At 67.4% G+C, this 20,054-nt stretch overlaps 1 protein-coding gene across 12 annotated transcripts in view; it reads left to right on the top strand.

Moving 5' to 3' along the window:
* Positions 1-1,848: 1,848 nt before the first annotated feature.
* The window catches only part of DNM2 (dynamin 2), a 28,011-nt gene continuing 9,805 nt past the window's right edge, over positions 1,849-20,054 (top strand). For 4 of the 12 annotated variants that reach the window (XM_086478922.1, XM_086478915.1, XM_086478914.1 and 1 more), the window contains exons 1-13: positions 1,849-2,009; positions 8,317-8,390; positions 10,808-10,957; positions 11,284-11,487; positions 11,794-11,892; positions 12,060-12,220; positions 12,320-12,462; positions 13,000-13,135; positions 13,343-13,410; positions 14,410-14,548; positions 16,805-16,891; positions 17,108-17,178; positions 19,024-19,075. In XM_086478922.1, the coding sequence (XP_086335048.1) occupies positions 1,849-2,009; positions 8,317-8,390; positions 10,808-10,957; positions 11,284-11,487; positions 11,794-11,892; positions 12,060-12,220; positions 12,320-12,462; positions 13,000-13,135; positions 13,343-13,410; positions 14,410-14,548; positions 16,805-16,891; positions 17,108-17,178; positions 19,024-19,075 (1,545 nt within the window). Of the gene's footprint in view, positions 2,010-8,316; positions 8,391-10,807; positions 10,958-11,283; positions 11,488-11,793; positions 11,893-12,059; positions 12,221-12,319; positions 12,463-12,999; positions 13,136-13,342; positions 13,411-14,409; positions 14,549-16,027; positions 16,167-16,804; positions 16,892-17,107; positions 17,179-18,031; positions 18,062-19,023; positions 19,106-19,809; positions 19,822-20,054 lie in introns of all 12 variants that reach the window. The other 8 variants (XM_086478918.1, XM_086478917.1, XM_086478921.1 and 5 more) reach the window with 5 other exon arrangements.

The raw sequence follows: 20,054 nt of genomic DNA on the forward strand, positions 1-20,054 counted from the left end.
TTCCCGCCCGGGAGGCGGCTGCCACCGGGTTTCACCCGCGGGGACCCCCGGGATGCGGGGCCGTCCCCTCGCTGTGGTGATGCCGGGATGTTCCGGTGGTGCCGTGAACGCCGGGGCTGGACGGGGAGGGTCAGCGCTGGCCGCTGCGGTGACCGGAGCCGTGACGATCCCCGTCTTCTCCTTCCCTTTCCCAGCTGGAAGATGGACGCGGTGCATCCCGGGCGGACCGAGCCCCCCGCCCCGCGGCAGCCGGAGCGACCGCCGCGGCAGCCGGTGGATGGGCTGAGCCCGGAGCTCCGGCCGGAGAGGTCGGTCCTGCTGAGCCTGGACGGGAAGCTGCTGGGACCGGAGCTGAGCCGGATCCGGAGCGGTAGGGACGCCGGGAGAGAGGGTTTCTCCCGGGAAATGGGGATCCAACCCCCCCAGTTCACGCTCTGGTCCGTACTGGGAAGCTCGGGGGGGCTTTCCCCAAGCCGCTCTCCCACCACCCGGACTTGGGAGGTCCCCGTCCCCCCGAAATCCAGGCACCGCCGCCCTTGTGGCGTGGCGCTTCCCCAAGGTGGTTTTTGGGTGTCGAGGGAGGCTTCGTGCCCCCAAATCGCCGGTCCCGGGGGGGCTGATGGCGCCTTCCCCGCCCCAGAGATGGCCCTGCCGCTGGAGCGCCCGGACGCCGACCTGCCCCAGGACCTGCCCGCCGGCTACCTCTGCCGCCACCGCCGCTCCCTGCCCTCCTTCCCGCTGGCCCCCGGCCCCCAGACCCCCGCCGAGCTCAGGTAGGCGACGCCACCGGCATCTCCCGGGCCGTGGGGTGCCGGTGTCCGGCTTTCGGGGGGTCCCCCCCAGCCTCCCGTCTCTTCCAGGAGCAGCTCGGACGTCCTCTGCGCTGGCCGGTTCCCGGCGGGACTCAGCCGGCTGGTGACGGGCCTGCAGACCCCGGTCTCGCCTCGACGCCGGGGCAGCCCACCGGTACCGGAGAGCGGCCGGGGGGGTGCGGGGCGGTAAGGGGGGGGACACTGGGACGCGGGACGGGGCTTGAAGCCGCGGGGGTGAGGGTGTGAAATAAAAGACCCCCAAGGCGACCGCCATGGCCGGGCTGTTGGTGATGGGGGTCACCCGGGGCGGGTCCCGGGCGCTGCCGTCGGGAGTGCGCGTCTACACGGGGGTCTACGGTCACCGGGCTGTGCCCGGGAAAGCGGGGTGGGAGGACCAAAGCAGCCAATCGGCTGGTAGGGATCGTTGATTGAGAGCCGGCTGGCGAATGGCGAGGGGGTTTCCTCCCCGTCCAGCTTCCCTCCGATTCGACTCTCCGCCTGGGTTGGTCAATCTGGTGGAACGGCAGGCGCGTTTTCCAATGAGAAGGGAGGGCGGGTGGGGAGAGGCGGGCGAGCTGTGATTCGCTAGCTTTTGCGGAGCGGCAGTCGTCTCTGCCAATGAAACGGCAGGAGCAATTTCGGGGGGCGGGAGTTACAGCGGTGCTGCCTCAGCTGACAAGCCAGCTCCACCTCCTATTGGCCGATACGGATGAGCGACGTGGGCGGGAGCCCAATGGAACGGTAGAGAAGGGGCGTGACTTTTCAATCCCGCCCTCCCCGCTGATTGACAACGCTCTGCTCCGCTCCGCTGGGCTGCTTCCTCTGATCGACGGCTGAGCCCGCCAATAGCCGCGCGACCTGAGGGAAGGGGGGCGGGCCCGGCCCGGCGGAGCGGCGCCCCGGGGGTGTCGCCAGTGCCGGATGAGGAGACTCGGAGGGGAAGTTTGGTCGCCGCCGCCGCGGGCCCTGTGAGGAGGAGCCGCCGCCGCCGGGAGAGCGGGAGCGTCGTCCGCCCCCCCACCCCCCCCCCGCCGCCATGGGGAACCGGGGCATGGAGGAGCTGATCCCGCTGGTGAACAAGCTGCAGGACGCGTTCAGCTCCATCGGGCAGAGCTGCCACCTCGACCTGCCGCAGATCGCCGTGGTGGGCGGGCAGAGCGCGGGCAAGAGCTCGGTGCTGGAGAACTTCGTGGGCCGGTGAGTCGCGGGGCGACGGGGAGGGGGCGGGCGGCGCCGGCGCTGCTGCCCGCCCGCCGCTGCGCCGCTGGCGTAAGCGCGCTTCGTGAATCCCGCCTGCGTAGGGCGCGGCCGCGGCCTGAGGGACCCCCCCCCCCCTCCGCCGCTTCCCCTCCCCGCACCGCCGCCGCTACGCAAACTGCGGAGCGCTCCGGCGGCCCGCTCCTTTCGCCCGGCCGTGCCTTACGCACTTGGCGTAAGGCGCGGGCCCGGGGGGGAGCGGGTCACCGGCGGCCCCTTACGCCAGCGGCGCAGGCGGGGGGGTCGGGCCGTGGCTGGCACGTACGGCGCTGGCGTAGGGGGGCTTTGTGAATACGAGAGGAGGCTTCCCGCTGTACCGGGACCCCGCACTGTCCCCCCCGAGCAGCGAGACGGCGCCGGTGTCGCGGCCGTGGAGGATGGCGCCGGGCAGGTGAGCCTCCCGCCCGCCACGGCGCCTCCTCCCGGGGCGTGTCGGCGTCTCCGGCTTCTCCCGGGCCGCCCTGGGAGGTGCCGAGTCCCCGGGAACGCTGAGCCCCGGCGGGAGCGCGGCCCGTCGGTGCGAAGGCCGACACCGGGTTACGGACGCCAGGCCGGTGCCGTCGGGCCTGCCGTCGTTCCCGGGCTTCGGCGGCCTCCCGGTGTCGGGGACGCCCTGGAGTGAGGGCCGGGGCTGTGGGGGCCGCTTGGCCCGGGGAGGATAAGGCAAGGCCGCGGGCTTGACGCCCAGCCCGGGGTGTGAAGGGTGGGGAGGAGAACATGTCCGCCCCGATAACGGGGTGGGGATGGGGGGAGCGGAGCCGATTTCACCCCGCACGAACGCCGCGGGGTTCAAAAATCGTGCCGGGCGCTTTCCAAACCCGCCGGTAACTTCTGCTTCGGCACCAACGCGCCGCGAGCGGAGCCGCTTCTTCGACCTCGTCCACCTTTTTGTCTCGCCGCCCTCCCTCCCGCTGCCTTTACCGCCCGACCGGGCGGTTCACGGCCCAGCTCCGGGCCGCTCTTCGACTCCTCGGGCGCTGCGGGGTAAGGAGCTGTCGTCGTCGTTGCCGCTTTGTCCCCGTCCTCGCCTGCCCCTCGACCCAGGGCTGCTGCTTGCTGCACCACACGACGGGGTTCCCGTCCCGGCTGGGGCGGATGCTGTAATTTTAACAATAGCCGCCTTCCTGTGACGTCGCTCCATCCTGACACGGGCCGCCGCGGAGCTCGGCACCGACAAAACGCCGGTGGCTCCGTCCCGCTCTTCCGCGGCGCCTCCGTGAACCGTAACGTTCCCCCCTCCCCACAAATAAACTCCAGGCCGGGCAGTTTTCCCGACGTTTCAGGCCGGTTTTGGCGCAGCGGTTCCTTTCTCCGTGATTTGAAGGCACCGCCGTGGTTTTCCCGGCCGTTGCGCTTTCTGCCGTTGGGTTTTTTCCCGCTCGGGTGACGTTTGTCCGAGCGGCGGGGTCGGCGTCCCGAGCCCGCTGGTGCCACCCGCCGCCTGACACGATTTTCTGCCTCTTTTATCCTCACGCAGGCCGGGTTTGCGGCCGGGGATGATTTTTTCACCCCGGTGCTGTCGGCCTGGGAGGGGGAGGAGGAGTCGCCCGGGTTGGCGTCTGGGCTTCGCTCAGCCTCGGTGCGAAACGATCGAGTTGTTCCCCCCCCCCCCCCCCGAATCGCTGCCGGTGGAAATTCTGGCAGCCTCTAGTTATGGCGCTGCTGGAAAACCGGCCCTGGTAATTAAAACGCTTTGTTTCGGGGTGTTGAAGCCTCTGTCAGAAGGTTTGACTCGGGGTTAACGCGCTGCGCAGGAGGCTCCATCGGTGCGGTTGTCACCGGGAACCTTCCACCCCCATCCCGTGGCGCTGACTTGGCTCTGCAGCTCGTGTTAATCACCGCTAATTACGCCTGGGGCGGGTTCTGCCCTGCCTCGGCGTCGGCAGCCTCCGGCCGTCGGCTCGGCGGTCGCTGCCGTACCGGCGTGTCAGCATCTCCTGCTCTTCGGGAGCAGCATCTCCCCCCGAGTCGTTAGGGAGACGGTAACGAGGAGTATAGGTTATCGTCCTGTGCTCTTCTGACAGCGCTGCGCCATCGTTGGGGCGTTATTAGCCCCAAAACGCCTCGCCCGTTACCGAGGCTGGGCAGGGACCACCCGCTTATCTCGGCGCAACACTCGGCGTCCCCATCCCGGCGGGTTTAATCCCGCGCCGGCAGCATCCCGCGATCCTCTGGGAGGGAGCTGGGCTTCAGACCCGAGGCCATTCCCGGCTGAGGATCTGGGTGTTGCTTTTGGAGCAGCGTCCGGTGGTTTTAGGCCGCGAAACAGGAATGTCTCCATGTGGGGAGGCGTCGGTAAGGGTGAGGTGCCGGTGGCTGAAGGGTGGGAGACCCCTCGGGGAAGCGTTCGGCACCTGGTTTGTTCGAGGGATGAATAAACCCCACGGAGGAGGCGCAGCGGCGCTTTTCGGAGCTCGCCCCAATCGCTCCGGTTGCCCCTTGCGGCGGGTCCCGCCGTCCCCCCACGCCGCCGAAGCCTCCCCGAAGTCCTCCCGCGCCACCCGCCCCCGGTGCCTTCTGGAAACAGCCGCTTCCAGGCGGGCGGTGGGGTTATTTGTACCGATCCCCCCGGCTTTCGCAGCGGTTTGACCGTTAATCTTGGCTTTTCTGACCCCCGTAGGCCTGACCCCGGCAGCGCTTCGAGCCCGGCGTCCCCTCTGCCGTCACGAGCCGCACCGGTCGCTTCGGTGCCGTGTCCCAGTCCCCTGTGTGCCACCGAGCCGCGGCTAGCGAGGTGGAGACGGGGGCAGGCTGCGGCTGGGGCGGTTTCGGCTCATCCCCCTGCCCTGTGTCGTAGCCCTGTTGCGAGGGGCCACGGGGAACGACGGCGTTCCCGCTTCAGGATCGGTGATTTTGGTTGATGGCGTTGGGGTGAACGTGGTGCTGGGCTGAACGTGGCCTTAAACTACGAGGGAAGGGCGACGAGATGCCGTCGGTCGCGCAAAAACCCTGCGGAGGAGCCAGGAATTGGGGCTCAGCCGCCCAAATCCGTGAACTGGACGCTGGGCCGTGGGGAAGGAATCCGTCTCGCTGCCCCATCGGTTTTGGCATGGGTCGGCGTTGCCGCGCGAGGGGTCTGAAGCGACTCGAGTCTCCCGTTGGGTGGGGAAAAGCACAAAGGAATCTGAAACGCTGCCTCAAAATGACGTTACTGCCCGTCCTAAAAGCCGTCCCGATGGACCGACCCCTCTCTGGAGCCGTTGTCGTGTCAGTACAAGCGTGCCGAAGGCGCCGAGCCTCCCCCGGCCCCGCTCCGGGCTCTTGCCGCGGCGAGCGGCGACGTCAAAAGGCATTTTCAGAGCCCCTCTAAAACCGGCCATTGAGCGCGGCGGCCGCTCGGACCGGCCCGACAATGGGGCCGTTGTGCCGGGGGCGGTGGGGAGGCCCTCCCCTCGGCACCGCGGTCGAGGGACCAAACCTCAATGGGGCATTATGAGCCCTTCGGGTGGCGTTATCGGCGCTGCCGGCGGCCCTAAGTCAAGCTGGGGCTCGGCCGGACGGCCGCGCCGGCTGGACCTCGGCGGCAGAGCCTTTCCCTGCGTCGGGCGCGGTGCTGCTCTGCCGAGACGGGCGCCGTAAAGCGCTTTGGAGGCCCCAAAATGGAGGTGAACCCCCAGCAGCTCTGGCCCGAGGTGCTCGCTGAGGTGCTGACGCCGCGTCTCCGAGGGAGGATTGATCCCTCAAGGGGAGGATGGGGATGAGTGACCTGTTCTTAGGGCTGTTCCACAAGTGTTCTCCAGGTCTGGCGTGGCTGGAATTGGGGGGTAAATCGCTTTTTATGGCAGCAAAGGTCGGAGGAAGGGGGATTTGATCACGAGGGGTCGCTTCAGAAACGGGAAGGGGGGGAAAGTGGTGGATCGGCGGGTGGAGCTGGTGAAAACGGGGGCGAAAGGACGGGAATTTGGAAGCGAGCGAGTGAAGCCGCCCCTTGGAGGGCCGTCGGGGCCTGGCGGGTCTCTTCCCGCGGAGTTCAGGGTGTTTCTTTTTTCCCTGGGCTTTAGGGAAGAGCCGCAGTGGGGTCGCTGGTGAGGATAAACGGGAGCCTGAAAGCAGAGAGGGGCCGGGCAGGGCCGGGGTGGGAGCTGGCGCTCAGGTGCCTCTGTGGTTTTACGGGGGACGGGACGTCCCAGCGGCGACCTTTGCCTTTTCGCCGCTTTTGTTTCCTGGTGCCGCCCGCCAGCGGCGAGCGGGGGTGGGGGGTTGGTCAGCATAACCAGGTGAAGGGGAAAATCCGGGTTTAAGGTCGCTTCAAGCTCGGGTTTGACCTCACTGCTCGCAGGTTACGTCTCTGAGGTGCGTCAGCCCCGTCGACTCTTGCTTCACGCCGCCTGCCCCGCGTCCCTGAGGTCAAACATCTCCAAAGGGACCTTCCGGGAGGCGCCGGGTTCCTCCCCGCGCTGTTTGCGGTCGGGGTTTTCTCGCAAAGGAGACGGTTCCTGCCAAGCCCGGCCGCAAAATACGTGCGAGACCGAGCGCGGCAACGCCCCTGGGCTGCGAGGACACCCACTCGCTGCCGCCCACCGGGGCTGGGCGCGGTGACCCGGCCCCGTGGCCGCACCAGGGCTGGCCCAGGGGTCACGCCGTCCTCCCCGGGGGCGCCGGCTCTGGTGCGGCTTCGCTTCGCCCCCGAAGGGCGGGTTGCTCGGGCCTGACCCCCGGCAGGGCCGGGAGCTGGGCGGGGGGTTTATATCGTTTAAACCACAACCCCCCCCCAAATCGGTAACGCGGCCGGTTGAGGGGGAGGCCCGGGGGAGAGGGGAGCAGTGGAGATGCCGCGGTGCTTCCCCCCACCCCGGCGGCATCTCCACTGGGGATGGGGGGGGGGGGCCGTGGGGAGGGTTTCTGCGTCTCTCGGTGTTGATTTCGGCAGGAGGGAGATGCCGCCGCTTTCCAAATGGCCTCACGGGGCCCGTCCTCCCGAAACCGCCCGAGCCCGGCGGCGAGCGGTGCTGGCCCAGACCCCGGCGCTCCTGCAGGCGCCCCCCAGCGCTCCCCGTCGCGTCCCCCCTCCCGGTTGGGCGGGCGGCTCTTTTCGAGGGGGATAAACGCCCGTTTCTGGTTAGAAAAGCCTCGTTCTCGGCGCTGCCTCCCTGGTGTGGCTCCTGGACGGGGCCGGGGGGCTTGTGGCGGTTTCCTCGGGACCCCCCGTGGCGTTGGGGTGACGGTGACGTTCCCGGTGTATCGCGGCTGTAACTCACCACCGCGGCTGCGGCCGGCGATGCCGGGTACAGCGAGGTGGGGGTGAACCCCCCCGCCCGCCGGGGCGCCTTCGGGGGTGGGGGACAGGGACAGGCGCCGATCTCGTTTCCCTGTGCGGGGCCGATAAGCTGGATGTGGCCCCTCGTTACCGGCAGTGATAAACCCCCGCGGCGCTGCCCCGGCCTCTCCCGGGGAGCTCTGACCGCTCCCGTTTCCCAGCGAGCCAAACCACCGGCGCGGAGCTGCTCGGCAAAACCCCCGTCCCCTTTCTCGTCCCCTTCCCATCGCTCTCAGCCCGGGAGAAGGGAGCTGCAGCCGGTCACTGGGCGATAATGGCCCCGGGCAGAGCTGCCCGTCGGAGCAGCAGCATTTCCAGGCAGGAAAAACCCCGGGAAAGGCTCCGCACGCTCGAGTGGACGCCCCGAGCAGGGGGCGGGAGGAACGCCGTCGGTTCTGTGCCTCGTTTCGCGCCGGGAAACGGGGTGAAACCATCCAGGATGTGTGGTTCCGGAGAATAAAGAGGAGGCGGTGGGTTTGTCACGCGTGTCAGTGTGTCTTTTGGGTTTTTTCCTGGGGTTTTTAGATCCCGGCGACACTTAAATTTCTTAACAGCGGGCGCCGGGGGAAAACTGCTCTGCGAATTCCTGCCCCCGCGGCCTCGAGAGCGGCCGCTCGGAAGCGACTCGCGGCGAAAGCCGTCGCGAGGCCGCGGGAGCCGCTCTCCGCTCCGTTCCTGCCTGTTCCCCTCCCGCTTTTGGGGACGGGGAGGTGCTCGGCTCCCGTCTCTGCCCTTGTCCGCAGGGAGGGTGGCCTCGGGAGCGGGGCAGGCGTGGGGAGGGCCCGTTCCCGTCCTGCCTCGGGTCTCTGCGGTCCCGGGAGCATCTTTTACCCCTCGCAGCTCCCACTGCAGCAGGAACCCATTTTGGGTAGGATCTGGGCGCGTTCGAGCCCCCCACGCGCCGTCCTCGTGGTTCAGATATCGGGGGGATCAGCTCGCCGCGGCGTGTTTAACCCCGTCAGTAAAGGTCTGTCTCTTAATTCCTTGCAGGGACTTCCTTCCCCGAGGCTCTGGAATCGTCACCCGGCGGCCTCTCATCCTGCAGCTCATCTTCTCCAAGACAGGTACGGCGCGGGCGGGAGGAGCTGCCCGGCTGCCCCGGCAGGAGAGGAAGGGGGTGGGTGGGTGAAGCCCCTTGGCCCTCCGGAGGGGGAGCACCGCCGGCGTTTGGCTGCTCGGCCTCGCGGATTCGGCGTTGGAACGAGGGCGTGGGTGTTTCGGCGACGGCTCTGGTGCGTTGGGGTGCTCCCTCAAGAGGGTGTTGGCTGCTGGGGGGGCGCACCCGCTCACGGGGGTGAAAGCCGCCCCGGAGGTGGCAAACGACGGGGGAGGTTTCTGTAACCGGGCCCCGACGGCGGCGGCGTTTTGGCGTGAGCACGTGCTGGCGGCGTGGATCGCGCTGCGGCTCGTTTCGCTCGCGCCCTGCCCTGGCTGCGGAGCAGTCGGGATCTGTTCCGCTGGAAGTTTCTGGTGCATCGGTCCTTTTCTTCCCCGGAACGTTGTAAGCGCCCGGTCGGGCTGCGGTGCGGTGAGAAACCAGCAAGTCAGCCCCCTGCGGCTGCTGGCCCGGGGGAGGGCAGGGGCGAGGGGAGCAGAGCGCGGGGTGACGCGTTTGGGTCCGTCCTGCTCCCCCCTCCCCCCCCCCGGCAGAAAAAGCCCTTCAGGTGTCGAAAAGGGGCGCTTTGTCCGGCCGCCTGCGTTCGGCGGCGGGATCTTGGGGCTCTCGTCCGGCCTCGCGGTTCCACGGGGTGGAGGTGGCGGCGGGCGCTCCCCAAAGCCCCGTGGCTGCTTCCCTGGCGCCCCGTGACTCAGTTCCGCTTCGCGCCCCGGTACGGAGGGGTTGTGAAATCGGCCTCTGCCCCCCCGTGCACGGCGAGGAGCGCGGAGGAGCCGACGGCGGGGCACGACAACGGCTCCTTTTCCCAACCGGGCGGCTTTGGAAGCCCCCACCGGCCTTTTCCTCCGGGGGAGGTGTCTCCTGCTGATCCTCCTCTCCCGTCGCCGTCCCCTGAGCGAACCGCGCGGCCCTCTTCCGAAAAACCCTGGGTTTGGGTCGGTGCTGGCGGAGCTGGCGCGGTCTGCGGAGCCGCAGCCTCCTTCCGCCCCGGTCGGGGGGACCTGTTGATCGAGCCGCGCGCCGTTTCGGGTACCCCGGGCGGGCGATGGGGTTGCAAAACGTCGTGGCCTTCAGGTGATGGGGTGTCATCGGGCGCTGGAACCGGTAGGAGTGGAAGGGCGAGGGTAGGGCTGGCATTTCCCCTCACCCCACCCGCGGGGTGCCGGAGGGAGGAAGTGGGTTGCGCCATCCCCCTCCCTGGGGCGAGCTGTGGCCCCAAATCTCTTAAAATCCCTTCTCGAGGAGCTGTTGCGAGGAGCCGGGGAGTCGTGATCCCGGTGACCGCGGGGAAACGCCGTCTCTCTTCCCCCTCACCTCTCTGCTCGGCTTCCCCCGTGCTGAGGGGTCACAAAACCCCCTCAGAAAACCGCAGAGCCCCCAAAAAAGCTGCTTTTCTGTTCCCAGGCGTCTTCCCCGCGGAGGAGCCGGGGCTGGGTTAATGTTTGCCTCCCGGCAGGGGTCGGTTGGGCTTGGAGGGGCCGGACGGGGTCAGAGTCGGGCCCCTCGGGCCACGGCGCGGGGGGCAGAGCGCCACGGGGCGATGAGTCTGGAGGGCGAGCGGGGAAACAAAGCGGAGCTGGCGGCGCAGGCGGAGGGAAGCCGCGGTTCCACCTCGGCAAGGGGCTGCCGGCGCCGGGAAGCGCCGCTGCTCCTTCCTCCCTGGGCGGCGCGAAGGTGCTACCCCGGCTCGCCGGCACCGGCGTGCCTCTGCCGCAGCCCTTTAGCCAGCACGAGGGTGCTGCCGGTGCCGGAGGGGGGTCTGCTGCGCTGCCTCCCGGCACATCCCGGCAGCTGAAGGCTCGGCGCTTTCTTCGGCGTTAAGAATCCGGGCGATCCAACCGCGCGGAGCCGTCGGCGGGGGCCTGGCAGGCGAACAGGCCGGGGTGAAAACAAACACGGCCATTCTGACGCGGAGGTTCGCTCGCCGGAGCCAGCGCCGGCCGCCTGCCAGCATCTCACCCAAGGGCAGTTTCTTTTTTGGCAAAGGGAAGCGTTAACTCCCCAGCCCACACCAAAGCAGCTGCTGCCGGCGCAGAGGCAGCCGGCAGAGTGTCGGTGCGCTCGGCCCCAGCCGGCTGCCTGCCATCCTCTCCCCGTCTTTCGGAGGAAGCGGGCCAGGCCGAGTTTATCTGGGGCCGCTGCCAGGCAGGAGGCTGAAGGCAACCAGGTTAAACCCTGGGCTGGCCCTCGGAGCCTCGCCGGGGCACCGCTTCGGCCCCGGCCGCTCGGTGCCGCGCCGAAGCGCGCGGCTGGTTCTGCTTGGCGACGGTGAGACCTCTCTGACTCTCAGCGCTCCTCCTGCGCTGGGCTCGAGGTGGCTGAACCGCCTTTTTTGTTTGGGGTTTTTTTCCCCCTCTTTTCCAGAATATGCTGAGTTTTTGCACTGCAAATCCAAAAAGTTCACGGATTTCGACGAGGTGCGGCAGGAGATCGAAGCGGAGACCGACCGGGTGACGGGGACGAACAAAGGCATCTCCCCCGTCCCCATCAACCTCCGCGTCTACTCGCCGCACGGTGAGCGAGCGGTTCTCTCTGCCGCGGGGCCTCCCCGGGCTAAAGCGCCGCGGGAGAAGAAGGAAAGCCGGCGCTGGCACGCGCCGTGGCTGCGGGGTTCAGCCCAGGCCGCCTCCTAAAAGCGGCTGCGTGCGTCTGGCTGGTCTTACGCCGGCCTGGGGGTCCGTGGGGGCTGCCTGGGCCACCCCCTGCACCGCTGCAGCCCGTCGGAGGGGGGTTTACGGCTTGCAGAGGGGTCAGCAGAGCTGAAGGGGTCCGGTGCAAGGCCGACCGCTCCCGGCACCGCGCCTCTGACCTCCGGCCGTGGGCGGCTTCTGTCCTTTCAGTGTTGAACCTGACTCTGATCGACCTCCCGGGTATCACCAAAGTGCCGGTGGGGGACCAGCCGCAGGACATCGAGTACCAGATCAAGGACATGATCCTGCAGTTCATCAGCAGGGAGAGCAGCTTGATCCTCGCCGTCACGCCGGCGAACATGGACCTGGCCAACTCGGACGCGCTCAAGATGGCGAAAGAAGTCGATCCGCAAGGTAAGACGGACGCGTCCTCCCGCCCGTCTCTGCCCGTGCCGCCGCTCCGTGCCACGGCTCGGCCCCAGTGTGGAGCGGTGGAGCCTTCAGCCGCCGTCCTGGCAGGGTCTCAGCAACCAGTTGCCTGATTTGGGTACCAGAGGGCCTTCCTCCTCCTCTCACGGAGGACTCTCCGCCCTCTGACGGTTGAGGAAGGCTCCTCTCCTCGCTGGCGCGTCCGCGTCCGCCCCCTTTTGAGGCGAAACGAGATGAACCGCTGGCTCGTTCGCGCCCTTCACCGATCGCTCGTTTGTGTGGCCGCCTCAGGCTTGCGGACGATTGGGGTCATCACCAAGCTGGACCTGATGGATGAGGGCACGGACGCCAGAGACGTGCTGGAGAACAAGCTGCTGCCTTTGCGCCGAGGTACGGCGTCCCCCCCGTGCCCTCCTTCCCCCGGCCTTCCTCCCCGGGCGGAGAGAGGGCGGCTGCCGCGCCGCTGGGGAGCCCCTACCCCTCGTGCCGCCCCGTGCTGGGGGGAGCAGCGGCCGCCGTTCGGCTGGCTCCGTCCGTGGCACGAGCTCCTCTCGCAGGCTACATCGGCGTGGTGAACCGAAGCCAGAAGGACATCGACGGGAAGAAGGACATCAGGGCGGCGCTGGCGGCCGAGCGGAAGTTCTTCCTTTCCCACCCGGCTTACCGGCACATGGCCGACCGCATGGGCACCCCCCACCTGCAGAAAGTCCTCAACCAGGTGGGCCCAGGGGCGGCAGAGGGCCGTCCCTGCGCGGCAGAGGGCCGTCCCTGCGCGGCAGAGGGCCGTCGCCTCACTCTTCTCGCTCCTTTTTCGCAGCAACTGACCAACCACATTCGGGAGACGCTGCCTTCGCTGCGCAGCAAGCTCCAGAGCCAGCTGCTCTCCCTGGAGAAGGAGGTGGAGGAGTACAAGAACTTCCGCCCCGACGACCCCACGCGAAAAACCAAAGCTTTGTTACAGTAGGTCTCTCCCGCGCGGCGCCGCCCTCCCGGCGCCTCGCCTGGCGGAGGGGGTTCGCCTCTCCCAGCCCGGGGCCTCGCTGGCGCGGAAAGACTCGCTCTGCTCTTCGCCTGAGGCTCGTCTTGTCTCGGCCGGGGGCTTCTTCCGAGGAAGAGCCCCGTGGTGGGGAGGGAGCGGTGCCGGCGCGTGGCCCTGCCGGCTCCCACGGTGCCCAGCTGGCACCAAGGAGCGACCCCGCGTCCTGCGGCGCTTGCCTGGCCGGCTGCGGGGGAGGGCGGGGAAATCCTCTCCCGGAAAGGCCCCTGGAGCATCTCCGCAGGCGCGGATCGGCCGGGTCTGGGGGTCAGAAGGGACGACTCGTGTCCCTCCTCGCCCTCCCCACGCGCTCGGCGGCCGGCAGCAGGAGGCAGAGTGTTGCTCTGCGACCCCAGCGGAGGCAACTGGGAGGACCATCACGCGGCGGCGCTGCCGGCCTGCGTGCCTGCCCGTCGCTTGCGCTGGGCTGCTGCCCGTTTCACCCCCTTGCTTCTCCCCAGGATGGTCCAGCAGTTCGGTGTGGACTTTGAGAAGCGAATCGAAGGTTCAGGAGACCAGGTGGACACGCTCGAGCTCTCCGGGGGTGCCAGGATCAACCGCATTTTCCACGAGAGATTTCCTTTTGAGCTCGTGAAGGTAAAGACAGCCGGGGGGGGAGCGCGTGGGCCACCTTGGGGGTGTAGCGAGAGCTCAGTGAGGCAGAGCGAGCGAGCCAGGCCGGGCGGGGTGGAGGGCGGCCCCCGAACCTGCCCGTGAAGGAGGGAGCGCGATTTGCACCCCCTGCGTGATGGCCGGACGGTGTCGGCCCTCGAAACCTCCCCGCGGCTTTTCCTCCCTGTTCAGATGGAGTTCGACGAGAAGGACTTGAGGCGAGAAATAAGCTACGCCATTAAAAACATCCACGGGGTGAGGCAAGTATCGGCGCGGCGGCGGATCCGGTTCTCCTCGGCGCTGAGCGGTGAGCCCGGTCCGCGGGGCGGCGCGTGCTCGGAGCTTTGCTGCCGAGGGCGGCGCCTGTCCGGTGGCCTGCGGAGGCCGGCGTTTGCCAAAAAGAGGGACGTCCCTCGCCTTTTCGGAGGGGGTGAAAGGGGTCCCTCCGCCTCGGCGAGCCGAGCCGGGCTTGCCCCGCTCCCTGCCGAGCCCCGGGGAGGCCGCCACGCATCGCTGCGCCGAAAAACTTCCCCTCGCGCCTTCGGTTCGGCCGCTGAAAATAACCTTTAACTCCGCTTCTCCGTTCCCTGAGGCGGGGGGAAGGAGTGACCCCGCGAGCCAGGTAGGGGCCGGGAGCGCCGCCTCCGCGGGTCCCGGCTGAGGCGGGCGCTGGGGACGAGCCGCCGCCTCGGGGGGCGACGCCGCTCGGCCCGGCCGGCGCAGACCTAGCGGGGGGGCCGGGAGCCCCAAAGAGGATTTGGGCGTCCAACACAAGTCCCCTGGGGTGCTGCCCCCTCTCCCTCCGCCTGGTGCTGCGGCGGGAGGAGAGCAGTGTGGTTCCTCCTCTCTTCTCCCGCGTCTGCCCCCGGAGCCGCTTGAGCCGCCCGGGGCGAAGCCATTTCCCCTCAACGCCACCGAAAAAGGTCAATTCCCACGCGGTGCCGCCGCACCTGGGCGCTCTCGCCCCTCTTCTCTTTTTTTTTGGGGGGGGGGAGGGTCGCAGCACCCTAATTCGAGGGGTTGGAGGGCGCTGCCACGCGGTGGGGCGGAGGTGCCGGCTCCCAGTCCCGCTCTGAGGGGCTGCGGCAGCCCCGACGGCGGGGCTGGGGTGGGGGGAAGCGGGGTTCGGCGGTGCCGTGGATCCAGAGAGGGAATTGCTCACCAGGACGCGGCCGATCGCCTCCCGACCTGATCACCCCCTCTTGTCTTTTTCTCCGCCATGTCTCTGCCCTCTCGCCCCGCTCCGTGGATTCCTGTAGGACGGGGCTCTTCACCCCAGACTTGGCATTCGAGGCCATTGTGAAAAAGCAGGTGGTGAAGCTGAAAGAGCCTTGTCTGAAGTGTGTCGACCTCGTTATTCAGGAGTTAATCAATACAGTTAGACAGTGTACCAGTAAGGTATTGAACCGGCTGGAGGCGATCCAGCCCCTTCCTGCCCGTGGGACGGGGAAGCAGGAGCGATGCTCTAACCTGCCCGCCTTGCCTGGTTTCCCCTCCAAAACAAAACAAAGCAAAACCACACCACAAAAAAAAAAACCCTGAAAATAACAAAATCTGGGAGGAAATTGAGTATTTGTGAGCTCTGACTCGTGTCTCCCAACCCTGTTGCCTTCGGCTGAGGGGATCGGGCCTCGAGGCTGCCAGAGACGGATCCCCCGGCGCTCCCCGAGCCTCCCGACGGGGCTTCCTGGGGACGCTCGGCCTCCCGTGGCCGTCGCCCTCCCGGGGACAGCCCGGCTCCGGCGGCGAGGGGCTCTGGGGGCCCCCGAGGGCGGCGGCGGCGGCGGCAGGTCGGAGGGGTGCTGCCGAGGCGTTGTTCCCGGTAGGAGCCAGGCAGGTGGGCAGGCGGCTCTTGGATCCTGGTACCTCCCTCAGCACGTGTTTTCTCGAGCTGCGGTTTAAACGCCGCTTCGCCGCACTCTGGGAACGCCGGGAACGCGGGGACGGGCACCGGGCACGGTCCTGTAAATCCTGCAGCTCGGGGGCTGCAATTAATGAGCTGCTCGATAACGAGCTTCCCTCTCAAAAAGGTCGGGTTTTTTCCACCCCCTGCCAACTTCCCTGGAAGCGTTAATTACCCCGGAGCTGCGCGAGCGCCTGGGATAAACCGTGATTAAATACAGAAACCTCCCGGCTTCGCAGGGTGGCGCTTTTGGGGATTTTTAACCTCCTCCTGGTGGCACAAAAGCTGCGCCTTAAACTGAAAAGAAAGAGGGCGGGAAAAGCAGCTCCTCTCCTTCCGAGGCTGATGTGATTTAAAAAAAAAAAAAACCAACCATTTTTTGGGGTTTTCTTTTCCCCCCAAAAGCGTAGCTGAAGCGTCCCCGATCGTTCGCCACCCAGAGTGCTGCTGCGGAGCGGGGCGGTTTAAGCGCTGGCCCGGTTCCGGAGCGGCAGGAGCGGCGGGGGTTGGCGGCGGGGCCCGAGCTCTCCGCTCGCTTTTCGTTTCCAGCGCGGTTGGCTGTCGCCTGGGGGAGGCGAAGAAGCCGGCGCCTCCTGCCGAAATTCCTTCTGTCTCGAATAGGGAGGCTCTGACCCCCAAACTGGGTCGAAATCCAGCGTTTTCCTAGAGCTGGGGCCGGTCTAGAGGGAAGGCAGGAGCCTCCCCAGGGTCGCCCGGAGCCGAGGCGGCCCCCGCTGGGTGAAACGGCCCCCGAGAGCGGAGCCCTCGCCCCGGCCTCTCCCAGGGACCCGAAGGGATTTCTCAGGCAGGCGCCACGGCTTTTTCCCTTTGCACGTGGACTAACCTGAATGTTTTTCGTTTTGTTTTTAACATATTTCTCATTTTTCTTTTCTTTTCTGTCTTTGTGGCTCCTTTTCCCGCCCCCCTGCGCTCCTCCGCTTGGTGTTTGGCTCTCGCCCGCTGCCCTGGCGCAGGACGGGGCTCTTCACGCCCGACATGGCCTTTGAAGCCATAGTGAAAAAACAGATTGTAAAGCTCAAAGAGCCCAGTCTGAAGTGCGTTGACCTGGTGGTCTCAGAGCTGGCCACGGTCATTAAAAAGTGTGCCGAAAAGGTAACGCATCTCCCTCCCTCCCTCCCTGTTTTTGTGCCTAACCGGAACGCCTGGGCTGCAGTCGCTCCCGGGACCCGGCCGGCCAAAGCCGAGTTCGGCCCCGAGGGCGTCGCTGATCTGGGGGGACGCCGGGTCCTTCCGGCGCTCGCGGGAACGCGGCCGTAGCGTCCGCTCGGCTCCGCGGCGCGGGTCCTGCCGAGACCGATCGCCCAGGCGTTCGCCCACCCCCGTAACCGCCGAGGCGCCGCCGAGCTCCCCCCTCCTCTGCCTCGCTTAGCCGTAGCTCGCGCTTCGCGCCGCGAAAACCCGGCTCCGCTTAGCCCTGGGGTGCGAGGGCGGGAAGGAGAACCAAAAATAAAGCCCTGGATTTGGCACCGCTTCGAAGCCGCCCCGGGAAGGGGATCGTGCCGGTCTTGTCGGACCTAGTGAAGAGAGTCGAGTCTGTCGCTTTCCCGCACCGCCCGAGCCCCGGTTGTGTCCTCCCGGCAGAACCGGGGCTCAGTCCCGTCCCTCCTCCGTCCCCTTCGTGAGCGTCTCCTGTCGCTGGCTTGCTGCGGTGGGCGCCGGAGCCTGCCACGGTCCCATCAGCAGCGCTGTGTGGTTTTTTTTTTCCCCCGGCCTTCTCCCTTTCTTTTCAGCTCGGTTCCTACCCCAGGTTACGAGAGGAGACGGAGAGGATCGTCACCACCCACATCAGGGAGCGGGAAGGCAAGACGAAGGACCAGGTGAGCCCACGCCGCCGCCTGGGCCGGAGAGAGCCCGGCCACGGGGTGCGAGGGCGAAGCCAGCCCAGCGTCGCCCCCCTGCGAGCCCAAAGCTCCCTCTCGCGGCAGCTCTGGCGTCTCCTGCCCCGTCACCCCTGTCCCTGAGCGCACCCCGTGGCGGTGCCAGAGCCGGGGGGGGTGTTCAGCCGCCTCCTAACGCCTCAAACCCCCTTCCAGATTCTCCTGCTGATCGACATCGAGCTCTCTTACATCAACACCAACCACGAAGACTTCATTGGATTTGCCAAGTGAGTGGTTTGCCGGGGGGACGGGTCAGGCCCTCGCCGTAAGCGCGGCTCGTGCTCCTGTCCCCAGCTCGCGGGGGAGGCCTGGGGGTGACGTCGCCCCTCCGGGCGTGAAAACTGGTGGAGGAGCCTCCCAAAAGCGGCTCCTTTTGCACCCGAGTGCAAATCTCTCAGATTTGGGGTACGGGGCGGGGGGGGCTCCGCTTCCCGGCTTGAGGGCCGGGAGATCCGACCTGCCCCGCTGTCGCTCCTCTGCCTGGGTTAATGCTGCTCGTTAGGGCGGGGGCGCGAGAAGCTGGAGCGGTTCAGCCCCGGGTGAGCTGCTTTTAGGGCCCTGCGCTTGCGACTCATTAAGGTAATTAAGGCTGTAGCTGCCTTTCAGCAGAGGCTTTCCCGTGCCCCGTGGCCAGGCTGAGGGAGGGCGCAGAGACGCTCCTCGGACCCGAGCAGAAACGTCCCCCCGTCCTCCGAGCTCGCCCTTCGTAGTCCTCCGGCGAGGCCGGGGCCGGGCGGGGGGCTCTCCTCCGAGTCCCTCTTCCCTCGCCTTTCGGCCTGGCGGTTTCCCACCGGCGCGGCCCCGAAATGGGCGGTAACTTTTCGGGAGCGCCCGGAGCTCCGGCTCCCCGCGCGAGCGGCTCTGCCCGGAGCTTCTCGCCGTCTTCGCCGGCCCGAGCCCGCGCCACGAACTCCCGCAGCCTTCCTCTCGTTTTCTTTTCCCCCCCCTTTTTTTTTTGGTGTCTCTGCCTTTCACCTTCATTCGCAGCTCCTTCCTCTCCTCCTGATCTCTCCTGTTTTTCCTTTGAACCATCATCTCACTCTTCCCTCCGGACTCCTCCGAACCTCTCCCACTCCCCAGCTGTTACACTGAGCAGCACGTGGCGACAGGGTGGGTACCCGCAGCATGTCCTGGCGTGCCGGGGGCAGCCCCGCTTCCACCCTCCCCTCCCCGCCGCCTGCAGGGACCTTCGGCGGGAGCCCCAGAGGCTTCTCCTCCCGGCTCAGCTTGCGGCGGAGCTCGGCCCCGGCACTGGCTCGCGCCGGGCGCCCGGCTCGCCCTCCTCGCATCCCCAGGATTTGGGGAGGAACCGTGAGGGATCAGGGCAGGCCGAGAGCCACCTCCCGAAGTCAAGGGGCGCCCTGGGGCGGAGGGACGGTGGCCGCTGCCGTCCCCTAGGGAAAGGACACCCACCCCTCCCCCCTCCGCGTGTGCTTGTGAACTGCTGCTCCCGGCGGCGTCCCGGCGTTGTTCTAACTGTTTTCATGGATTTTGTTCCTGCTCCTGACTAACGGTTCCGTCCCGCGCCTCGCCCCTCGCCTCTTGGGTTGCTCAGGAGAGACAGGTAGCTTTCCCTCTGCTGCTGCTCTTTTCCAGCCTGGGGCAGGGGCGGGGAGCGAGGCTGCAGGTGGTTTCTGGAGACGAATCCTTCTGGTTGCGCGGTGGTCGGGGCGCCTCGGCTCGGTTGGGCTCACGGAGCGGATCGGCAACCGCTGCTTGGTGTTTCCTCTCCTCCGAGCTGCCGCCTTGCCCCCGACCCCGGAGCTGCCTGGAGAGAGGGACCGTGAGGAAGGAGATGAAGCCGTTCGGCTCGCGAAGCCCCGGCTCCCTCCCTCGGCACTGCTCTCCCGTCTCCGTCCGGTCCCGGGCAAAGCTCTGGGAGGGGCTCCCCCCGCCGCCGTCGGCGCCGCGCCGTGCTGGCCGCACGGAGACTGGGTGGTTCTTGGTGGAGTTTTACCCGTCCCCTTCGGACTCGGCTCTTCCTTCCGGGCGGGAAGCGTGTGGTGGCCGCGCGGCTCGTCGCTTTGCTCTGCCTCCCCCCGCCTTAAAGCTGCTTTTTTCTCTCCTTCCAGCGCCCAGCAGAGGAACACGCAGACGAACAAGAAAAGGGCCATCCCGAACCAGGTACGGCCGCCGGCGCCCCGGCTCTCCCTCGTGGCGTGGGGCGGAGGTCGCTCTCCGGGATATCCCGCTCCCGCAGCCGTCGGAGCAACCCCGGAGCTGCCAAAGCGGGATGCCGGGTGATCCACCAGATCCTTCCTTGAGGGATATTCCACACCGGGGTTAGAGACGGGAGCTCTGGGAGCGTTCGCTGCGCGGGAGCTCGTCTCCCAAGCGGCAGGAATCGGGACAAGCCGGGTGCCGGAGGAGCCCCGAGCTCCGGCGCGGGGCAGGGTCTGGCCTAACCTGCCCGGTCCTGCCCCTGTCGACCCAGACTGGCCCTGCGGGGGGTGGGGGGTGGGGGGAACGGGGGCCGAGGGGAGCGCAGGGACGTGCCCGGCAGCCGTGTCCGCCCCCGGTCCGTCTCCTCGTGCGGCCTCCGGCTTCCCAGCGGGTCTTTGCAGTCGGGGGAGCACGCCCCAGAGCGGGACGGGGAGCGCCCCCTTGCACGGTGTTAGGGCCGGCAGTTGCCTCTCGCTCGGAAAGAATGTAATGAATTATTAACACTGTAAAATTATAATTAATAGCATGTTTTTCTTTTGCTGTTTTTCTGCTTTTTCCTACCATTTTTGTGCTTCCTGCTCTCTTCTCCCCCTTCCATCACTTTGTTTTTCTTCACTGTTCTGTCTCCTCATCCTGCTTCTTTTTTTTTTTTTTTTTTTTTTTTCCTCCTCCCCCTTAATTTTGCACACCTAAAGGGTGAGATACTGGTAAGTACCCACAGAGCGTGGTAGTGCTGGTAGACGACACCCAGCGATGGACGTGGCCCTGCCAGACAGACCTGCCGAGCCCAAAGCGCCGCCTCTCGCTCCCCAGAACGGAGTACGCCGGGGGCGGGGGGGGGCAGGATTCCCTGACGGGCTCCCCGGGCTTGGGCTGGAGACAGAAATTCGGGCTGTCCCCTTCGTCCCCGCGCCTGGGCCGGAATCAAAAAGGCCTCGGG

This window comes from Leptosomus discolor, chromosome 28 (genome assembly GCF_034619465.1).
Source record: "Leptosomus discolor isolate bLepDis1 chromosome 28, bLepDis1.hap2, whole genome shotgun sequence".
Lineage (NCBI taxonomy): Eukaryota > Metazoa > Chordata > Aves > Leptosomiformes > Leptosomidae > Leptosomus > Leptosomus discolor.